Source organism: Heterocephalus glaber, unplaced genomic scaffold, assembly GCF_053883595.1.
Source record: "Heterocephalus glaber isolate CG9 unplaced genomic scaffold, H.glaber_assembly_v1.0 deba00001578, whole genome shotgun sequence".
Taxonomy (NCBI): Eukaryota; Metazoa; Chordata; class Mammalia; order Rodentia; family Bathyergidae; genus Heterocephalus; species Heterocephalus glaber.
The window spans coordinates 131,210-150,987 of NW_028258359.1; the positions used below are offsets into that span (position 1 = coordinate 131,210).

At 37.2% G+C, this 19,778-nt stretch overlaps 1 protein-coding gene across 25 annotated transcripts in view; it reads left to right on the forward strand.

Annotated features, from left to right (window-relative positions):
* Positions 1-19,778, forward strand: part of Dock9 (dedicator of cytokinesis 9) — a 239,728-nt gene that overhangs the window by 95,486 nt on the left and 124,464 nt on the right. For 14 of the 25 annotated variants that reach the window (XM_087193042.1, XM_087193049.1, XM_087193052.1 and 11 more), the window contains exons 4-9: positions 2,538-2,620; positions 4,309-4,378; positions 5,887-5,982; positions 6,918-7,052; positions 12,002-12,176; positions 13,164-13,231. In XM_087193042.1, the coding sequence (XP_087049168.1) occupies positions 2,538-2,620; positions 4,309-4,378; positions 5,887-5,982; positions 6,918-7,052; positions 12,002-12,176; positions 13,164-13,231 (627 nt within the window). Of the gene's footprint in view, positions 1-2,537; positions 2,621-4,308; positions 4,379-5,886; positions 5,983-6,917; positions 7,053-12,001; positions 12,177-13,163; positions 13,232-15,688; positions 15,722-19,778 lie in introns of all 25 variants that reach the window. The other 11 variants (XM_087193063.1, XM_087193046.1, XM_087193039.1 and 8 more) reach the window with 1 other exon arrangement.

Sequence of the window (19,778 nt, forward strand, 5' to 3'; positions counted from 1 at the left end):
TTTACCACTATATTAGTTAGATTAATTCTAGGCAAATACTGCCAGATATACTTAGGTAGACATAAATGTTTATTTAAAAGCCATAAAGCTATGACTATAGGCAAAATCTGGCCTGTGACCCATTTTTGTAAAGTTTCATTGTAACAACCACACCCATTGGTTTACATATTACCTATGGCTGCTGTCAACAATAGAACCCAGTTGAAGAGTTGCAAAGCCAAAATTACTTACTATCCAGCCTTCTGTAGAATGTTTTTGGCTTGCATGCAACAAAATTATTAATAACTCAGTTCTCCCAATTGATTTAAAAATATGATTTTGAGGCATAATTTTCCACTAAATTAATCGCTGTAGGTTACAAAATCACTGCTTCATTCTGTGGTGCTGGAGCCAGTAACTAAATTCGCTGGGACTCTTCCACTTGGGTGGAGTGAAACAGCACTTCCTCTCCAACCTCTAGTCAGAGAGAATGATCTAATGGCTTAAAAAAAATTCTGAAACCTTTCAATGTAACTTCAAAATATTAATGAATTTCTCAGTAATCAGTGGGTCCTATCTCTGCCTTTTGGGAGGTACTGTTTTCTGGCTAGGATTTCTAATAGAACTATCTCCTGAACTTTCTATAGAGGAGAGAGGGTTGCTTGCCTTATTCTATGCCACTGCCTTGGAATTCAGCTTCCTAAGTAGACTGTTGACAATGGCTTGTTCAGTGAATCTCTGGGCACTTAACCTGCTTGACTTTTTTTTTTTTTTTTTTTTTTGCAATTCCTTACAATTTTAACTATTTAGGTATAGTTATCTTCCCCATTTTGCCTAAGATATAAAAATTTCGATTCTCCTATATTCCACTCATAAATGCATTCATGGTATGTAAGTTTGTGATTATTTACTTAGTTTTTAATTGGGCAGGTATATCCATACTTCATTAAGATGATTTTAATGTTCTGCAAGAGACAGTGGTACAAATTTAGTTGCAGTGCTTGATCAAAAACCACTGTGCCCAGGGGCCAGGGATTTAGCTTAGTGGTTCTGGCACCTGCCTCACAAGTGCAAGGTCCCAAGTTGGATCCCTGGTACCAAAAAACCCAAAAAAAACAAACCACTGTGCCCGGGTAAAGAGAATAGGAGAGTGTCTAAGGCCTGCATTAGAGGTGTTAGTGGACCTAGGGACAGTAATGGCAAAATCTAAAACTTTGAATAGTTTTGAAATCATATTTCTTGTTTTGGAATGTAATTTTGAATGTGAGTACCTGTTCTAAATGTAAAAATGCTTTGAGAAATTTTTAAAAACATTTATAAGAACAAAACAGTATTTTTAAATGTTTGCAATCTTCATAGTAAAAAACTGAAAAATGGCTCAGCTTCCATACGGAAGCTCTGAGTCCTTCTCAGCTATTTATTCCACTTCTCAAAACATACTACTTCCCTTTGCATCCTTTCAAGCAAGGTGCTTATATAGGAGCCTGGCACAAAATAACACTCTCTGTTTTGCTGTTGTTATTTTTATGAGTTTGTAAGTGGAAGGAGGTTTGCTTCAGAGGGCCTTTAGATGTAGGCTGTGACATGGATAGAAAGGTTGGCAGCATAAACTATGAAGTAAAATAAGAAGAATAAAGATGTTGTTCATGATGTTAGTTACAGCCAGAGTAAAAATAAATTACTGTAGGTAAGACATAAAAACATTTACTTACCTATGATTTCATTTGTGTTCTCTTTTCCACACCCAGGCTTACATATGTGTAGTCAGTAGCTAACTATATAGATTATCATTTGAATTAAGCTGATGTTAACTAAAACTCTTCACCTATTATTGATTTTGACTAATTCGTATTTGAAGATCTAGTGAATGTAGTCTTATAATCTTAAGCGTGGATCCTAATAGATGAAAGACACTGTGTTGGTCCCTGAACTTTATCACATAGTGAGGAAATTTAAATGCAGTCTGTGTAGGTTAGTGTCCCCAAAAGAATCTTTGACCATTGAGTACTCCATATGATACACATTTTGTACACACACACAAAATTGTTATGGTGCCACTACAAACTAGAATTGAAATCTTTCCTCATAATAACCTCATTCTGTCCTCCATGAATGAAAAAAAAAATGAAGGCAAATTTATATGACAGTATTAACTGACAGAGCTAGTTCTAATATCAGTAAATACCCTGAAAGTGACTTAAGGTTCACACTTTCTATTCACTAGAACCAAGTACTTTTAAGTGTGAAACAGTATATTGTTATGTAAATGTCACAAGGTTAGGCAAAGTTTGTCTCCTTATAAAATCTGCTGTCAAATCATTAATGATGATAACGTACAGTGATACCTCTCCAATGGGTAATGTTTCAGTGGTTCACAGGTAACTGGTGGTGGATCTTCAGGCATTAGCCGGCTAATGGAAAAGTTTTTTTGGTGGCTGAATGGGTGTGCCTTCCCAAACCTCCTGGCATGTATTCCAGCAGTCCTCACCCATCTTCCTGTTTTCCTCTTTCTTTTCTTTCTTTCTTTTTTTAAAAAAAAAATTCCTCTCCCCTAATAGTGCATCAAAACCTACAACTCTGATTGGCATCTTGTGACCTATAAATATGAAGATTACTCAGGAGAGTTTCGACAGCTTCCAAAGTAAGTAAACTGTCAGACCACACAAAATGAGGTTATCCACATGGGGAATAGCCTTTGTACTTGAAATGCCCAGGGAGGTGTATAACTTCATGTGCAATCAGAGTAATGGTAGAAAATACTGCTAGATGATTTGTCTGTATACCATATAGCTATTATGAATAGAGCCTTTGATTAGAACTTAAATGTAGCACTATGGCATTAGTCGGTGGTAAAAGAACCATAAGGATGGTTTAATTATGTTCTGGGATTCTTTTCAGAATGTTATTTCAGAATTTTATTTTTTTATTTCAGAATTATATTTTTTATTTTATTTAATTAAATATAAAACTAGATATAAAACTATTTTAATTATATTTTATTTCAGAATTTTATTGTTAAAACATAAATAGGTGAAATTTTCAGTGAAAAATATAAAACAAAATATAAGTATGTTGAAATATGCTACGGTGTTTCTCTTTAAAAGAATATTTTGGAAAAGATTTGAAAAGAGTATTCTATATTGAATAATTGTGTTTGAACAAAATAAATCAAGGAACAAGTGTTTTCCCAGATAAATTTTTTACCCCATTTTAAAGCAGTAATTCTTTAAAAAATACATGAAAGGCAAGTATGTTTAGAAAGATTAGTGGTATTTAAAGTGGACCAGGAGTAGGTAGCTCTTACCTGAAGAGGCTTTTATGAAACAGTGCATTCTGAAGTCATGATACAGTTGCCAAATGAAATTTAGTAGATAATGACAGTTGAAAATAATAGAGACAGATTGTGTTTTAAAAGTAACCATTACCAGTGAAAAAATCTTACTTGAAACTCAGGTGATATATATTTCTATACACTTTCCTTTCTGTTTGTTGCGTAGGAGTTTGATTGAATCTTTTGTACTATTCTTGGAGGACCTAGCTTTTTGTTTTTCGTATTTGTGTGGCTCAGCCACTCCTTAGGAATGTTCAGCCAACTTCCTGATTGCCCCCTTTTAAATCTCAGCCTAGAACACTCCCTCCTAGCAGTATCTTCTCCAGAGCAGTATACTCCTTAGTTCTATATTTGCCCATCTTCACTGTCTTGTTCATACTGTTCTCATGCCTGGAAGATACAGACTGATTTGTACTCTATTACTTTTTTGCATTAATAAGAATTTCCAAATGGATGATGAGAAAAAGAGAGGATTATAAATGTCTAGGTAACTTCTCCACTTTGTAAGCCTCAGTTTCCTCATCTATTGAGTGCTTTTAATAGTTCCACCATCTCAAAGTTTGAGATGATACATGTAAAGTACAGAACACAGGACCTAGCACATAATAACCCTTTGATAATGCTGGCCACTGCTGTTATTGTCCTTAATGCCATTGTCATTCTCAAAAGTGGCCTCATATTCCATTTTCTTTAAAAGATAAACTGTATTAAAAGCTACTCTACTAAGTCTTTATTAATACACAATCCACATTCTTATTTTCAGTATACCTCCTAACTCCCAGCAAGCTCTGCTTGCTTTTCCACATAGCTTTTTAGAGCTTAATGACTAGTGCTCTTGGCTTACCTATTTGGGACAGCAGTGGCGTAGATTGTGTTATTTCTTATCTGATAGGGACAGCTTTGAGTTTATTAAAGCCTGGTTCCTCTGATGGAGGAAGAAATGCAGACTCTGTTGATTAGGCAATTATTAAACAAATTATTCTTTCTTATTTTTAAAGCAAAGCAGCCAAGTTGGATAAACTTCCAGTTCATGTCTATGAAGTTGATGAGGAGGTCGACAAAGATGAGGTGAGATGCTTGCTTGCTGTTGCTTCTCTTTTCACTTTAATCATTGATTTTACAGAATTTTAAGATGAGTTAGAACATTATCAACATTTACCCAAAAGAGGAATTGGAATGTTTCAGGAAGCAGGGGAAGAATATTTTAAAGTATATTATTGGATTGATTGACATAAGGTCTCTGTTTCAACTTGACTGCTTAGCATCTCATGTTCTTTGGAGAATGTTTATTTTTTCTGAGCTCATTTTCAAAGACTTGGATCAGATTTGGCTACACTGTTAAAAGATAACAAGATGACTTAGACCTTAAACTTAGGTTGTTTTTCAACAGGATATCTTAAATTTCCAGCCTGTAGATTTAAAATGGCTGTTTCTTCACTGATTGCTTTTAATGAAGTCTGGTTTTAACACACTCCCTCTGCTCTCGGAGCAAAGATTATGGCTCGAGAAGGTGCATGAAGCAAGTAGGGCATTAAGCAAGTATGTTTACTGAGCAAGGGACCCCTAATAAAAAGGTTTTGCTACCAACTTTGCATTTCTTATTCTCCCTCTAAATGCTGGGTGCCCCGTTGTAAATTTAAGTTCTTTCCTTTTAAAAAAATTGTCAGTTTAGGGCCAGGGATTTAGCTCAGTGGTTCTGCCACCTGCCTTGCAAGTGCAAGGTCCCGAGTTCGATCCCCAGTACCAAAAAAAAAAAAATTGCCAGTTTAGCCAGGTTGCTGTGTGTATGTATATTTCCTCTGCTGTCTGTTTAGGATCTGTCCAAATATATGCCTAACATTTTTAGCAGTAGCTGGCAGCTTTGTGCCCACCTCCTTAAACCCAGATTTCACACTGTGTCAGATCTGAGCTTGAAGAAGCACTTTTCTTTACTTCTTTAGAAATTTCTCTTTACTTCTCTGACTTCTTTTTCTCCCTCTGTGCCTGCTTGTATTCTTTCCTCTTCACTCCTTTTCCTTTGCTCCCTCATTTTATCTCTCTGTTCTGCATTGCCTCATATTTCCTCCCTTTCTTTTTTCACCTTTCCCTGAACTAAGCTTCTGGGAAGTTTTCCAGGAATTTGTCCTGCAATCATAGGGGAGTGTAATTTGAAAACATTTTTTATGAAACCAGGAGAGACCTTAAAACTGAGTGGTCAAATGTGGTATGTATTTTCTATTACTCATTAAACACTTAAAAAATAACAGGCCAGGGATTTAGCTCAGTGGTTCTGCCACCTGCCTCGAAAGCACAAGGTCCCAAGTTCGATCCCAGGTACCCAAAAAAAGCAAACACTTAAAAATAAAATCTTGAGCTTAGCTTTGCTCTAATGGAATTGTGTTTGTAGCTAGTTTCTCTCTTCTATTGCTAAGTGGACTTTAATGTGACTTGTAGTTGTTGGGACAATAAATGCTTCAATAAAGGGATAATTGACTAACTTGCCACAAATAAAAATGGTTTTCCCATTGACCAAACTCACAACAAATAACAGGTAATAGTGGAAGATTGACTGTAGGGGTATTTTCCTTCCCTCCTAGGATGCTGCTTCCCTTGGTTCTCAGAAGGGTGGGATCACCAAGCATGGGTGGCTGTACAAAGGCAACATGAACAGTGCAATCAGCGTGACCATGAGGGTAAGGAGGCTCATCACCCTGCTTTCCCCTCTCATGAAACCTTGTCTGCTATAGGCCCTGAGCATAATGCTCAAGGTGAATGGATGTGCTGTTCTTCCTGATAAAAGGGATATTGTCTGGTTACTACATGCTTCTTTGGTGATAGCATCCTATTTCTACAGCCCTGTCCACTCACTTGCCTTCACTGCCCTCTCCAGGAGCACAAAGAGACCATCACTGGGCTGGTGTGGGTCCAGTCACGGCCAGAGGCCTTCTTCTCTGTGCTGACTGTGCGGAGCTCTGTGCTACCTCATAGAGTGCCATGGAGGGGCTGTGTTACACACTAAGCCTAAGCACTCCTGTGCATGTCTACCACGACAGAGGCAAGGAGAGCAGAACCGGAGGACTAAAAAGGAAAATGGTTAATTTGGGAGAGGGTTGCAAAGAGAAAAGTAAAAAACTAATTAAGTTATTTGGGGAGAAGATCTGGAAAAATAAAAGAAACAATGAAAGAGAGGTAAGAATGAATAGGGAGATGAACATTAAATCAGGAAATGCTGATTGTCATAATCCTGAGGCTGGAAAATCAGTGTCACGAGGCAGAAAACCGTTCCTATTCTGTGTGAGCCAGAAGCTCGGGGATTTGAGAGTCTGCATCCCAAGTTGAACTCCGTGCACTGCTTTTGGTAGTTATGTAAAATCTCAAATTCTGTGGTTAAGAAAAATGACCTGTGGATGTTAAAGTGAACACCTTCCTCAGAATTGAAATTCGGTCAGACATTAGATGTAATGGAAAATCTTCAGGTAGTCTAGTTACCTGGAATGTCCTCTGGAATTAGATTTATTTTGGCGAGAATGAAAAGAGTTTTTATGGATTTGTGTAGCTGTGGTTTATTGGTAGAGATTGTGACTTTTTTTCATTTTGAAAAATAGCTGTGTGTGTCATTTTCCCTCAGTCATTTAAGAGACGATTTTTCCACCTGATTCAACTTGGTGATGGATCCTACAATTTGAATTTTTACAAAGATGAAAAGATCTCCAAGGAACCAAAAGGATCAATATTTTTGGATTCCTGCATGGGTGTGGTTCAGGTAAATGTGAAGAGTTTTATCAGCAACTTTTTTTGTTTGTAATAGTATTATGTGCAGTAAGATTTAAGCAAACACTTTCAAAGGTGGCATTATTCATGATAGAAATATAATGTCTAACCTTAAAATAAATAAAGTCCTATTTTCAGCATTTTAGAAAATGGCAGGTATTTATGTTACAGTGGGCACAAGTGCTCTGGTGCATATGTTCTTATGTTTAAAACCTGCCCTTGGCTGGTTTTTAGCTATAGGACTTTGGTCTGACTATTCAAAGTTTCTTCTGGGCCGGGGATTTAGCTCAGTGGTTCCGCCGCCTGCTGCACAAGCGCAAGGACCCAAGTTCGATCCCCGGTACCAGAAAAAAAAGTTTCTTCATCTGCAGAATTTGGGTAATGACAGTGTTTCATTAGTAGGGTAAACGAGAAGACCACATGATTTAACACGTGGAAATATTTACAATGGTTTTTAGCATCTCAGTGACAACTTTATCACCCCATCATAACCCCAAAGGCCATATTGTATACTTATTAACAGCTTGGACAGTGTTCAAATATCTACTCCACCACTTTAATCTTAGTGATGGCGTTTAACCTCTCTGCCTCAGTTTCCTCATTTGTTAAATAGGGATGATAATAGTATCAAATATGGTTACTGAGAAAATACATATAATGAGCTTAGAACAGTGCTGGCAGGTGATAAGCTTCTCATCAGCATGGTATATTTTTGTGATCATAGTATTGTGAGAGTTGTAAAGTTATACTTAAATTATCTTTATACATAGCACAAAAGTGTATTCTTGCTATAAAAAAAAAGTCAGAAGTGCAAATAAAGTTCCCTGGGCTCCCTGCTCCTCCCATCTCTCCCTTTCCCGGAAACCTGTTACTAGTTTGATATGCACCCTTCTACACATTCTTGGAATTGTCTCTGAAAGTGGGTTGCTGTTTTCCCATCTGTTCATCCCTCCATCTATCCTTTTGTCATTTCCAAGAGGATTTAAGATAACAGCTTACAAGGAGACATAAAATACAGGGTGACAAATTTAAAGTGACAGTGAAAACAGAAGGATGAACAAAGTGTTGAGGTAGAGGTGAGATGAAGCAGAATGAAGACAAAGGATTGTTTTGAAGACCTCATACCAGCTGTGGGTGGGCCCAACTAGGCTGTCTGCTTTCTAAATGTGGAGACAGTCAGTCTCACAATTTGCAGTGCACATAATATACAGACATCCAATTAGTCAGAAGCTCCCCAAGTAATCTCAGAATGAAGATCATTCAGCCATTTTTCTTAGAGGCCCTCAAACAGAGAGCTCTGTGACTAGTGAGTATTCTCCCTGACAACTCACAATAGATGCAGTCACCATTACAGAAAAAATTCTCCCTTAAAATGATCCTGTAGTGGTTGATGACACTGACTGAGCTGGATTCTCGAAGGAGGTTTGTGAGGGTGGCCAGCATGAATGAAGTCAGGGACATGGCTTTCTGTTTTGACTGCAGGCACCTTTGTTTATCTAAGTTAGGCTGCATTTTCATCCAGTGAATCCATTCATGTGATTGAAACAGTGGACAGTACTGAAGAGCTGTCCTGAAGGTGCTTCATCCTCGAATCACCTCCACTTCACCCACTCCCCACTTCCCTCAAACAATCAGTTTTTAAAACTTGTCTATTTGTCTGGAGTTTGTCTTCATATTGCTAGATAATGAGTGTTCACTCTTCTTTCTTTACTTACTAGCTTCGGACTTTCTTGAAAGTTTTCTGTGCTGGTAGATAGGATTCCTGCTCCAAGATAGACTAATTGCTTTCTCTGGCCTACACAGCTGCCATCTTGGAGATTCCCTTTGCCTTCTTCACCATGTAGACTTTCCTGCTTCTAGGAGCCTGTGTCTTCCCTTCTTTGGTTCTGTTTCCTTGTTTTGCAAGAGCCTGTCCTCCAGTAGCTTCCTGAGAAGCCATGTATAAGATGGTATAATTTTTTGATTTAATGTATCTGTAGATATCTGTTTTACATTCACACTTGACTCAGTTTGACTGGCTGTAGAAATCCAAAGTGAAGTCATTTTGGGAACTTTAAAGGCATCGCTTTTACCCTCTAGATGTTGATATTGTTTGGGAGTATCTAATGGTGTTGTCCTTATACATGTAAATAGATGTATGACTTTCAGTTTTTGTTTTTGTGTTATTAGGGATTGAACCCAGAGTCTTTGCACTGAGCTACATCTCCATCCCTTTTTAAAATTTTATTTTGAGACAGGCTTCACTAAATCACTGTTGCCCAGGCTGGGCTCAAACTTGGGATCCTCAGCCTCCCAGAGTGCTGAGATCATAGGTTGACTTGTTTGTTTGTTTGTTTATTTACCAAGTTTTCTCTTTTACTCTTTACCTTTGTCTCACTCTGGATACTCTGTATGTCATATTCTGACCACCCTGGGTCTTCCTCAAGCCTTAAGACCCTGTTTGGGTTTCCTGTTCTGTGCTCCAGTATGAATGCCACCTCTAGACAGAAAGCTGAGGTGATGCAGACTCACTTCTACCAGGGACTGGTAGTACTATAGAACTGCCTTCTACCAGCAATCACAGGCCCCACACCGTCTGTTGTTCTTTACCTGAGAACGGTTGTTTCATCTCTTTTGTCTAGTGTTCTAGTAAATGTGACTGGAGAGTAAATCCAGATCCTGTTACTTCATCCTGACCAGAAATGGAAGTTAGTGTTCAAAATCAGGTGCCTGCAAGGGCCCAGCAGCTAAGTTCAGAAAAGGACTGGGATGGGCCGGGGATTTAGCTCAGTGGTTTCGATGCCTGCTACGCAAGGGCAAGGACCCGAGTTCCATCCCCAGTACCAAAAAAAACCAGAAAAGGACTGGGGAACCCTCGGAACTGTGACACACAAGCGCCCAGGTGCTCTGCTCACAGGGTGGACCTGCTTGTCAACCACAGCTGATGTTGCCAGATCAGCTGCCTTTTCAGGACATCAGGAATATGGAATTTTAGTTAAATTCTTGTCATCTTTAACTATTGGAAAATAGTAAAGCCACTGTGCCGGATCTTGTTCCCCTAAACAAACAAACAAAAAAGGAATACATGAAATGGTGTTTGAGCCTTGGATCAGGACAATAACACCACTTCATGTTCACTGAAAATTATTCTCAGCCAGCAGCTAGCTGATCAGCATGTGGATGTCTCAGCTCACAACCCAACTTTAGTTTAAAGCAGACACTGTGAAGAACTAAATTCCATCAAAGGTTGTTTATTGACAGTGTGAAACAAGGAATATCAGAGTGAATTTTAACTTCTTGTGTGGGATTCCCAAATAGTAGCATTCTTAAGTTGAGATACCTTTAAGTGGTTCTTTTGCTGAACTTTCTGGCACTAATTTTAAAAAGTGTAAACAAACCCAAATATATTTGGAAACTTCATTTTGAAATAGGCAGTAATTATTTTTGTTTTATAAGAGTTTTGTTGCATGTCTTCAGCACAGTGTGCAGATAGTTGTAAGTGTAGCAGTTCTGAGCTACCATAGTCTCTGAGGCCCATTTCAAAATCTAAGGTTCTGACTTCAGTGAAAGTCTCTTCCTTCAGAGTCCTTTTGCAGATGTGGCTGATGGTGTTTTTCATCCAAGGCTTCAAAAGATTAAATTTATTTGTTTTTGTCTATGTCTGTTTATAAACTGAGCATCAAAAGTTGTGATTTGGTTTTCTTAAACTATCATTACTTTTGTATCTGATAAAAAAATTAATGAGTGCTGTGGATTGAAAGAAATGCCTAAACTGAAAATTTTAGATGGACTTGACAGAAATACAATTTAGAATCTTAAGTCCTAAAAGACGTATGTTAGGACCCTTGAGGTTGATTATACTTACACAGCACATGAAGAAATGGGGACTGAGAAGGAAAAAGCCTAATGTTCTTGTCCCACTTTTAACTTTTTATTTTGTGGATTGTATGTGAGGAGTGGAGACTGGGAGCTCCCTCGGGGACTCTGGGTAACCAGCTAGAATTTGAGTGGGTGAAGGGGGGTCGCTATTCTGTCCCTCATCATCTCTCAACCTATACTGTACTCTGGTCCTCAGAGTGAACCTCTATCTAGAGCGATCAACCTGGGATGATTCTGCCTCCAGGGGACATTTGACAATGTCTGGATATGGTTTTGATTACCACCACTCAGATGTGCTACTGGTATCTAGTGCATTGAGGCTAGGATATCACTAAACATCCTACAATATGGAGGACACTCTGTATGACAAAGAATGATCCACCCAAATGTCAGCAGTGCCAAGCCTGTCACATCCTGGTCTGGTGTATGTGCAGACTCCCTCTCATGCACCTGGCCTACTGTTTATACTCACAACCAGTCACCCTCATATTGGCATGAAAGCCAGAGATGTGAGACAGGGCTATAGAAAGAGTTCATATAACTTTTGAGATTCATAAAAGTTCCAGATAAGTAAGCCAGACATATTGATACATGATAGTTAGCTTTTAAAAATGTAATGCTGGGCCAGGAATTTAGCTCAGTGGTTCCGCTGCCTGCTTTGCAAGTGCAAGGTCCTAAGTTTGATCCCCGGTACCAAAAATAAATAAATAAAAATGTAATGCTACACACTACTTTTTAAAAAACTAATAAAACTTTTGCATGAGATTTAGTTCAATCAGCAAATATTTTTCAAGTGCCTATGATGTGCCAAACACTGTCCTAAAGATTAAGTATATAGCTTGGAACAAAAAAATGGGAACACTCTGCCTATAAAGTGCTTCCATTTCATTGCAGGAGACATAATAATGTAGAAAATATAATGAGTCAGATGGAACAGTAAAGGAGGTGGGCATCAGTGGGGGTTCATGGGAGGGATATAAGTAGCTTGGTCCACAATGCCAATGAGATAGCACCCATCAGCAAATAAGACAGAGAAATTATTTTAAAGAAGCTCCAAATGTGTCTACCCTTTTTCCATTTCAGAACAATAAAGTCAGGCGTTTTGGTTTTGAGCTCAAGATGCAAGACAAAAGTAGTTATCTTTTGGCAGCTGATAGCGAAGTGGAAATGGAAGAATGGATCACAATTCTAAACAAGATTCTCCAGCTCAACTTTGAAGCTGCAATGCAAGAAAAGCGAAATGGAGACTCTCATGAAGGTAGGTAGCTCAGGCCATCCACAGCCACTTTTGCTCTGCAGGTGTCTTTAATTTTGCCAAGTGCATGTAGCACAGGTATATGAGAGGGAGACAGATCTGGGCCTTTTACAGATAACCTCACAGCAAAGATTGTGTCACATTATAGTTTACTGCCCTGACATTGTTTGTATAGAAATTCCATGAGAAAAAACCACAGCGTTGAAAGTAAAGAGGAAGACTTTGATTTGAGTCCTAGGCTAGTGATAACACTTTTCAACTATGTGATCTTGGACAAGCTAGTTATATTTCTAAGCCTCAATTTACACACTTATAAAATGGGGATAAAAATGAAGCTTACTGATTGGATGGGAAGAGTAAACTAAAAAGTATATCTCAAGTCTCTATCAGAGAATCCTCACTTATAGTTAGCATTAATAATATCCTTTGGAGGCCGGGGATTTAGCCCAGTGGTTCCGGCGCCTGCCTCAAAAGTGCAAGGTCCCGAGTTCGATCCCCAGTACCAAAAAAAAAAAAATAATAATAATAATATCCTTTCGAAATTTTAAGACAAAGCTAGGATGGACTGGAGCCTCAGATTAAATTGATGGGAAGAGTCTGGCTGTGTTTTCGACAATTCATGCTATATTTCAAGCTTTTAGGTAATAACCAACCCTGGCTGCCCCCTAGAAGTGCATGGGAAGGTTTTTTTATTTAATACTATTTTCTTGGTGCCACCAAAGATTCTGATTGGGTGAGGCTGTGGAGGCTGTTCATAGCTAGCATCAGTCTGAGTAGCCCAGGTCCATACTGTACTAGCAATTGCAGGTTCTACTTCTCACCACTGCACCTGAGCTTCAATCTTCAAAGCTCACATGTGTTTCTCCTGTGCATCCAGCATTGAGAATCACTGCACTCAGAAGCACATAAGAGAAACAGCCTTAATTCTCCTGCTTTAAATAAAATATATTGCATTATAAGTGACTTGGATAATCTGTTTTGCCATTTTAGATGATGAACAATGTAAATTGGAAGGTTCTGGTTCCGGTTTAGATAGCTATCTGCCTGAACTTGCCAAGGTAACATCTTCTTAAATCATCTGATCTTATTTGAATGCTGTTGAAACTTTTCTCATTTCATGAGTTTATCCATAATAGAATCTCTTGAAATAACAGTTAAGTTGTGATTTCTGACCTGAATATGAGATGATGTGAAATATATCATTGTTCTGAGTGAGTCTTCAGTTTGTTTTCCAAAATGCACCCTACAAAGTATTTCTTACAATTCCTCAAATATTTGTTCTCTCATACTATTTAATGCTGCATCACAAGTATTAAAGAAATAACCAAAATACACAGGTAAGTGTTCTCATAATAACCAGGTATTACTGTGTTCACATGTGTACTTCCTGTTACTCAAATTACTAGGCATAATTCCAAAGAAGATGGATGTGGTGATCTTGCTACTAAACTAAAGAGGGGTTGCCTAAGTTATAGAAATTGTTCCTGAGTTACTCTCAATTAAAAAAAAAAGATGATATGAGTGTTTTATAATTTTGAGATGCCCAGAAGTTACTGAAAAGCACAAAGGTAAACAAACAACCATGAATCTGCCACGACCCAGATTCATATCTATTACTGTAGTTTTTTTAGCATCTGTATTTTTAAAAGAAATAAAATATTTTACATTTTACAATTGAAGTTCTTTTTAAGCACTGTCCTTATTCCCATTCTCTTCTTCCCCACACCCCAATGAGCAACCATTATGGAGTTTTACTTGCATGTCATTTTTATGTTTTTACAAATATATTATAATGATATATCTGGTGGTTTTTATACATTTAGGATGTTACATAAATACTAACCTGCTATATGTTTTATTCTGGATTGCTTTTAAATTTTTAAAAATTCAACCGTATTTTTGAAATCCGACCTAGCTGGTTTGTAGATCTGGTTTATTTATTTTATTGTACTGTATAAACATTGTATTTTTGCTGTTCTATTATTTCCATTTTTTCTACCATGAACATGCTACAATGAATATCCTGTACTTGTCTCCTTGTATGTATCTATGCATGATTCTTTTTGAAATGAGAAATGTTTTTGTGTTCTGTAGCCCTTTATGCTCTTGCTGTTACTGCCTTTCTATTCTTTTTTTGATAATACAGTGAAATAGTGACCCCCACACACCCACATGTTAAACACTGTAATAGAAACATGGTTTGTCTGAATAGGATTATAAATAGACTAGCATTGACCTTTATTTCAAGACAACATGGCTGTTCTAAAATACAAATCTTCTTTCCTGGCTAGGATTTTAGAGCATTGTTTTTCTTTGGAATTTGACTGTTTCCACAGAATCTTTTTAGCACCTGCCTATTAGAGCTAACTTTAGAGCTACCATTGTAACCTCCTCCTAGACTGGGAAGAGTTTTGGCTTGTGTGTTTGTGTTTCATGTTAAGAATTTTTTTTTACCCTCTTTGGTGCTGAGGATGAACTTTAGGCCCTCAAGCATGGTAGGCAAGTAGTCTACCACCAAGCTACACCCCCAGCCTCATTGTGTTAGGAACTTCTGTATATTTTGGATTGAGATTTGCTTTTTTTTTCTGGATGTTTGAGGATTCAAAATGTTTCAAAGCAAAATGTTTGAACCTGTTTAGGTTTTAGTTTGTTGAAGTAGGTATTATGTGTGATACAATCTAGATAGAATTCAGAAAGTAGCTTTCTATACTAGCTAAGTAAACAGAATGAATACATGCTAGTAAGAGGAAACTCATTATTTGAGCCTAATGTTCATTATCTAGGAAACTGTATTTTTCTCTATAAAGACCTATAGGACTTGTGTTCTCTTTTCTTCTCTTGCTATCTAGCCAACATAATTCATTATTGCTTGATCCTAAGACCTAGGGAGATTGAGGTATTTTACACATACATATATAAACAAATACATATTTTTAAAATTGACATATTTAGAACTATTTTCAAGCTGTGATTTATAACCAAGTTAGCTGAAGCCACTGTAGTTAATGAAAGCAATTTGTTTTCAACCCCATTGCTTATTTTTTATTTTAATTTTTATTCTTTTTCTATTGAGGTATAATTTACATAGAATAAAATACTCAAGGATTAATTATACAGCTTGATTGGGTTTGCATTTGTATATCAATGTAACTACCACCTAGATCAATGTAGAGAACATTTATAACATCCCAGAAAACTGTCTTGTACCCCTCTCCTATCCTTTTGACTCTTATTACTGAAGGTTAGTTTGACTCATGTAAGCCTTTCTATGCATGGAATCATCCAGTGTGTATACTCTTTGTGGCAGACTACTTTAGCCCAACATTATGTGACATACATTTAAAAAAATTAAACAGCATAGAATCGAGTAGAGATTATAAAATTATGCTACCCTTAGTGATATATATGTATATATGTACATGATGTATATTATATTGTGATATAAAACATTTCTTACTTTGGGTCATAATCAAATCTGACAAATGTGGCAGTCTTTTCTGTGTTTTTCCTCCTAGCTCTCAGATGTTTTAAAAACGTTATTTAAGAAGGTAGGAAAAGGCAGAAGGTAATTTTTTTGAAGGGAAACAAATTAAAGCAAAACGTATTGCCATCTACCCAACGTGCTGGGTGCTGGGAGTTGTTTGTCTTGTCACCTGTGCCTTTTCATGGTCTGCTCAGTGGTATGCGGTATGAGGGGCTGAGGCCCAACTGGAGACCTGTACCCAATCCCTTCACAGTCCAGAGCTTGGCTGTTTATCATCCCCCTCTGGTGTCTGGGAGGAGGATCCTTTGTACCTATTGAGAAAGCAGAGAAGTTGGCTGGTGACTGGTCATCCTGTTGAAGGAGGCATGGTTTCCATGGTTACAGAATCAGAGATTGAAGTGTGTTTGGGGTAGAGGGGATGAGGAGACAGAGTGGGAGGCACACAGCTCTTAGGGAGAGTTTAAAAAATAATTGAGAAGAAAAGGGTAAGGGGGAAATAGGGCTAGTTAACCACTTAACAGTTCGCCCCAGGCTTCACCTGGGCAGTACGTTTGTTTATGTACTAACTATCCCAAGCATCACTCAAGCAGGTGTTATTTCAACCATTCAATTCTTGAATAAATTTGATAAAATAGTCATTTTTATATTTCCTCTTATAAAAATTAACAAAAAATATGCAATTTTTGGTCATCCTATATTTAAATAATTGGACTGGTAAGTGGTTAAGTAAGATTGCAGAGACAGGCCTAAAACAATGGAGGAAGGCAGAAGATGGTTGAAGATGGAATTTGTTGGCAGGCTTCTCTCTGTTCAGCTCCATTTTCTGCCTCATTCATCCTGTTGCTCCAACGTTTGTTTTCCCTTGTGACTAAGACATAGCCAAACAGGATATGATCGACAGGAAGGTATTTTAGTGGAAAAATAACATCTCATTTTGGTATATTATGGAGGGGCCCTCTACTTTTGGTGTGAGTGAAATAGATTTAGGCTTTCAGGGTATTTTGTATATTCTTGGAACTTATGTTCATACATTGAGTACTGAACATCTTTATTGTTTTGATATTAGGGAACATGCTGTATCTATCCTAAAACCTGTCCTTTTCCTCCTTTTATAGTGTGGAGCTAAACAATTTTTGTTGTAAATACACAGATATACAGCATCAGTCTTAAACATATGGGTTAGTTAATTGGTTTCTTCCCTAAACAGTCAGGGAATAGCAGTCAGGTTGTAATCTCCACTCCTAATCATTTCATTTCTTTCCTCTGTTTACATTATCTTAGATCACATTGGAACATATAGATTACCTCTTTATATAAAAATGATGTGAAGAAAACCCTTGTGCTTCCTTTTACATTTCCCTCCATTTTTGAGCTTCTTTTGTACCCCAGGAACAGTAGCTCACTCTTAGTCTCTCCATGTGGTTCTAAAAGAGAAGCAATTTGTGGGCAACCCCAAATTGTTCCTTCTGTTTCGTTTTAAAGTGAATGAACTTATGTTTCCAGGCAGATCTTTCACAGTTGAATGCAGAACAAAGCTTGGTGTCTCAGACTTCATAGTCTCGTTGAGGTTGAGTAAGGGTCACAGGGTCAAGCTCAGCAGAACCTATCAGAACTCAAACAGTTTCACAGATACTTTTTCTAATTTTTTTAAACCAACTCTGTAACAAACATTTCTTTCCGTATGTTTCAATCCAGAAAACAATGTCATTGTGTTATGATACACAGAAGTAGGCTATGGAGTGTTTGTTAGGGCACCTGGCATTCCATATCTGGGGCTCTGTATTCTGTAATGCTTTTCCTGGCTTTGTGACTTGGAGTGAGGTAATAGTCTTGGCCAGTTAGGTATCTTAGAAGTAAAAGAAACAAGTCTTGATAGTCCTTAAAATTAAAAAGTATATATTCTAGCCTCAAAATATTTTGGTAGTTCTTCTTATTTCAACACATTCTATTTAAATGACCCAACCAATTGTCAGTATGATATTTTTTCTGAAAACTCACCCTCCAAATAAGATGTTGTTGGCCATAGTCTTAACTTTAGATTGCTTTATTGACTGACCAATAAACTCAGGACCATAGAGTATGCTCTTTCTGGAAACCTTTAAGTGTTTGATCCCTAACTACTTAAGACAAAACATGAGTAGGATGTGTCATTTATGACTGAATTTAGAGTACTGGATAGGACAGGAGAATAGCTTGTTATAGCTGAATCATTTTCTTTGGCTTCAAGGCAAGTGCCAGTTTCTGCCATTGTCCTTTTCTATCTTTTTTTCCTCCTGTTCTCCTCTCTGCTGAACCCAGAGTAGCAAATGGGCCATGAACAGGCTGGTTGTAACAGGGTGTTTGGAGAAAAGCTAAGCAGTTCTTACAACAGCCACAATATAGAGTGACCACAGATTATTTTAAGAACAGAGCTGGTTTCTCTCACTTTGAAAAGTGCTCAGCTACATAATCTTTGGGATAATAGATTTTTTTATAGCTGTATGTTATGAGCTCTTAAATTGTGAAAGTATGTATTATAAGTGTTTTACTGTCTTTTCTAAAATTTTTAATTAAAAGTAAAACTTTTTAAACTAAATTTTTTTTCTAAATTTTTTTTTTTGCTTAAATTCTTTTACAGGTATATTTTAGGTATACGATACGTTTGCATTTATCATTGGGTGCTTGCTTGTACCTGTACATGATGTATCTTGGTTCTTATTTTTTACCCATTCCCTGTGTGCCCTTCACCCCTCCACCCTTCCCTATTTACATAGACTTTGTTTCCATTTTTTTCTTTTCGTATAATTTTTCCTTTCCCTTCTTTCCTTTCCCCTTCCCCTCCCACTTCCCCTACCCCTTTGGGCCTTTTCTTCCTATTTCAAAGTATCAATTATTTGTTATTAATCCTTTTAATCCTTATTTACACTTTCAGTTTCTCACACTAGAAAAACTATTTGGTATTTACACATGTGTGTCCTATTTATTTCACTTAAGAGTATGGCCTCAATATGCATCCATTTAGCTATAAATGTCTCTAGTTTCTCATTCTTTATGTCTGAGTAGTACTCCGTTTTATAAAAAACCCACATCTTTATCCAGTTTAAAACTAAATTTTATAAGTGTGCTTGGTATAATAAATAAAGGCACACAAATTTGCAAAAAGAAATTAATCTTTTCCTGCATCCTCCATTCCTGAGAATACACTGTTAACCTGTTGTGATTCTTCTTTCACCAAAGTGATTGATTACATTCCTAGTACTTTGTATTGTCATCGGAGTGAAAAATGATGTTTTATTGTGCTTTGATTTATATGTTGTTGCTTACTAGTAATATTTTCCATACATCCATATATTTATTTACCATTTGGTTTTTTCTTCCTCTCTGACTTGCCTGTTCATTTTCCCACTGGTCCAAGCCAGTGGGACGAGTTAAGAGTCTAGACCACTGATGGCAAACCTTTTAGAGCTTTCATTAATACAAACAGCCCGCTGCAGCATGTGTGCCATAGGTTCGCCACCACTGGTGTAGACTCAGAAGGCAGGCAGGCGAGGCTTCTATTTAATGCTAGGAGACGTTGGGCAAAGTGCTTAGCCTTGTTTCTTCTCTTAATGAATAAGGCTGATACCAGTGCTATTTGCCTTTTAATTTATACAGTTGCATAAAATTTGAGGGTGTTTTTGTTGTTTCCTGGAGATTAAAAGTACATTGCTAAACAAGTGCTCCAACACTGAACTACATCCCTAACCCTAGGTTGTATAAAATTTAAATGGCCACTTAGGGTAATATATATATGTTAGCTATGCCCAATAAATATCAGCTTTCATTATTATTATTTTTCTAGATCTTTATTATTCCCTGGTGTTAGATGAAGCATTGCCCTTACTAAGCCGTATTTTCTTACCTTCTAGATTTTATCTGTTAATTCCTTAAGCCACTGTTGGGCTTCCCCTTTGTTTAATGCATAGGTCTGGGAAGGTATGGGAGGAAATTTCAGAAGCTGAATTTGTTTTTATCTAGCTCATAGCAGAGCTGCCTATGTAAGGTAGGTTATAGCTTTTAGGTTATTATTATATCTAACATTGCCTCTTCTTTGGGATATCTCTGATGAAGAATATATTTGTTAGATATTAGTGGACAATAAG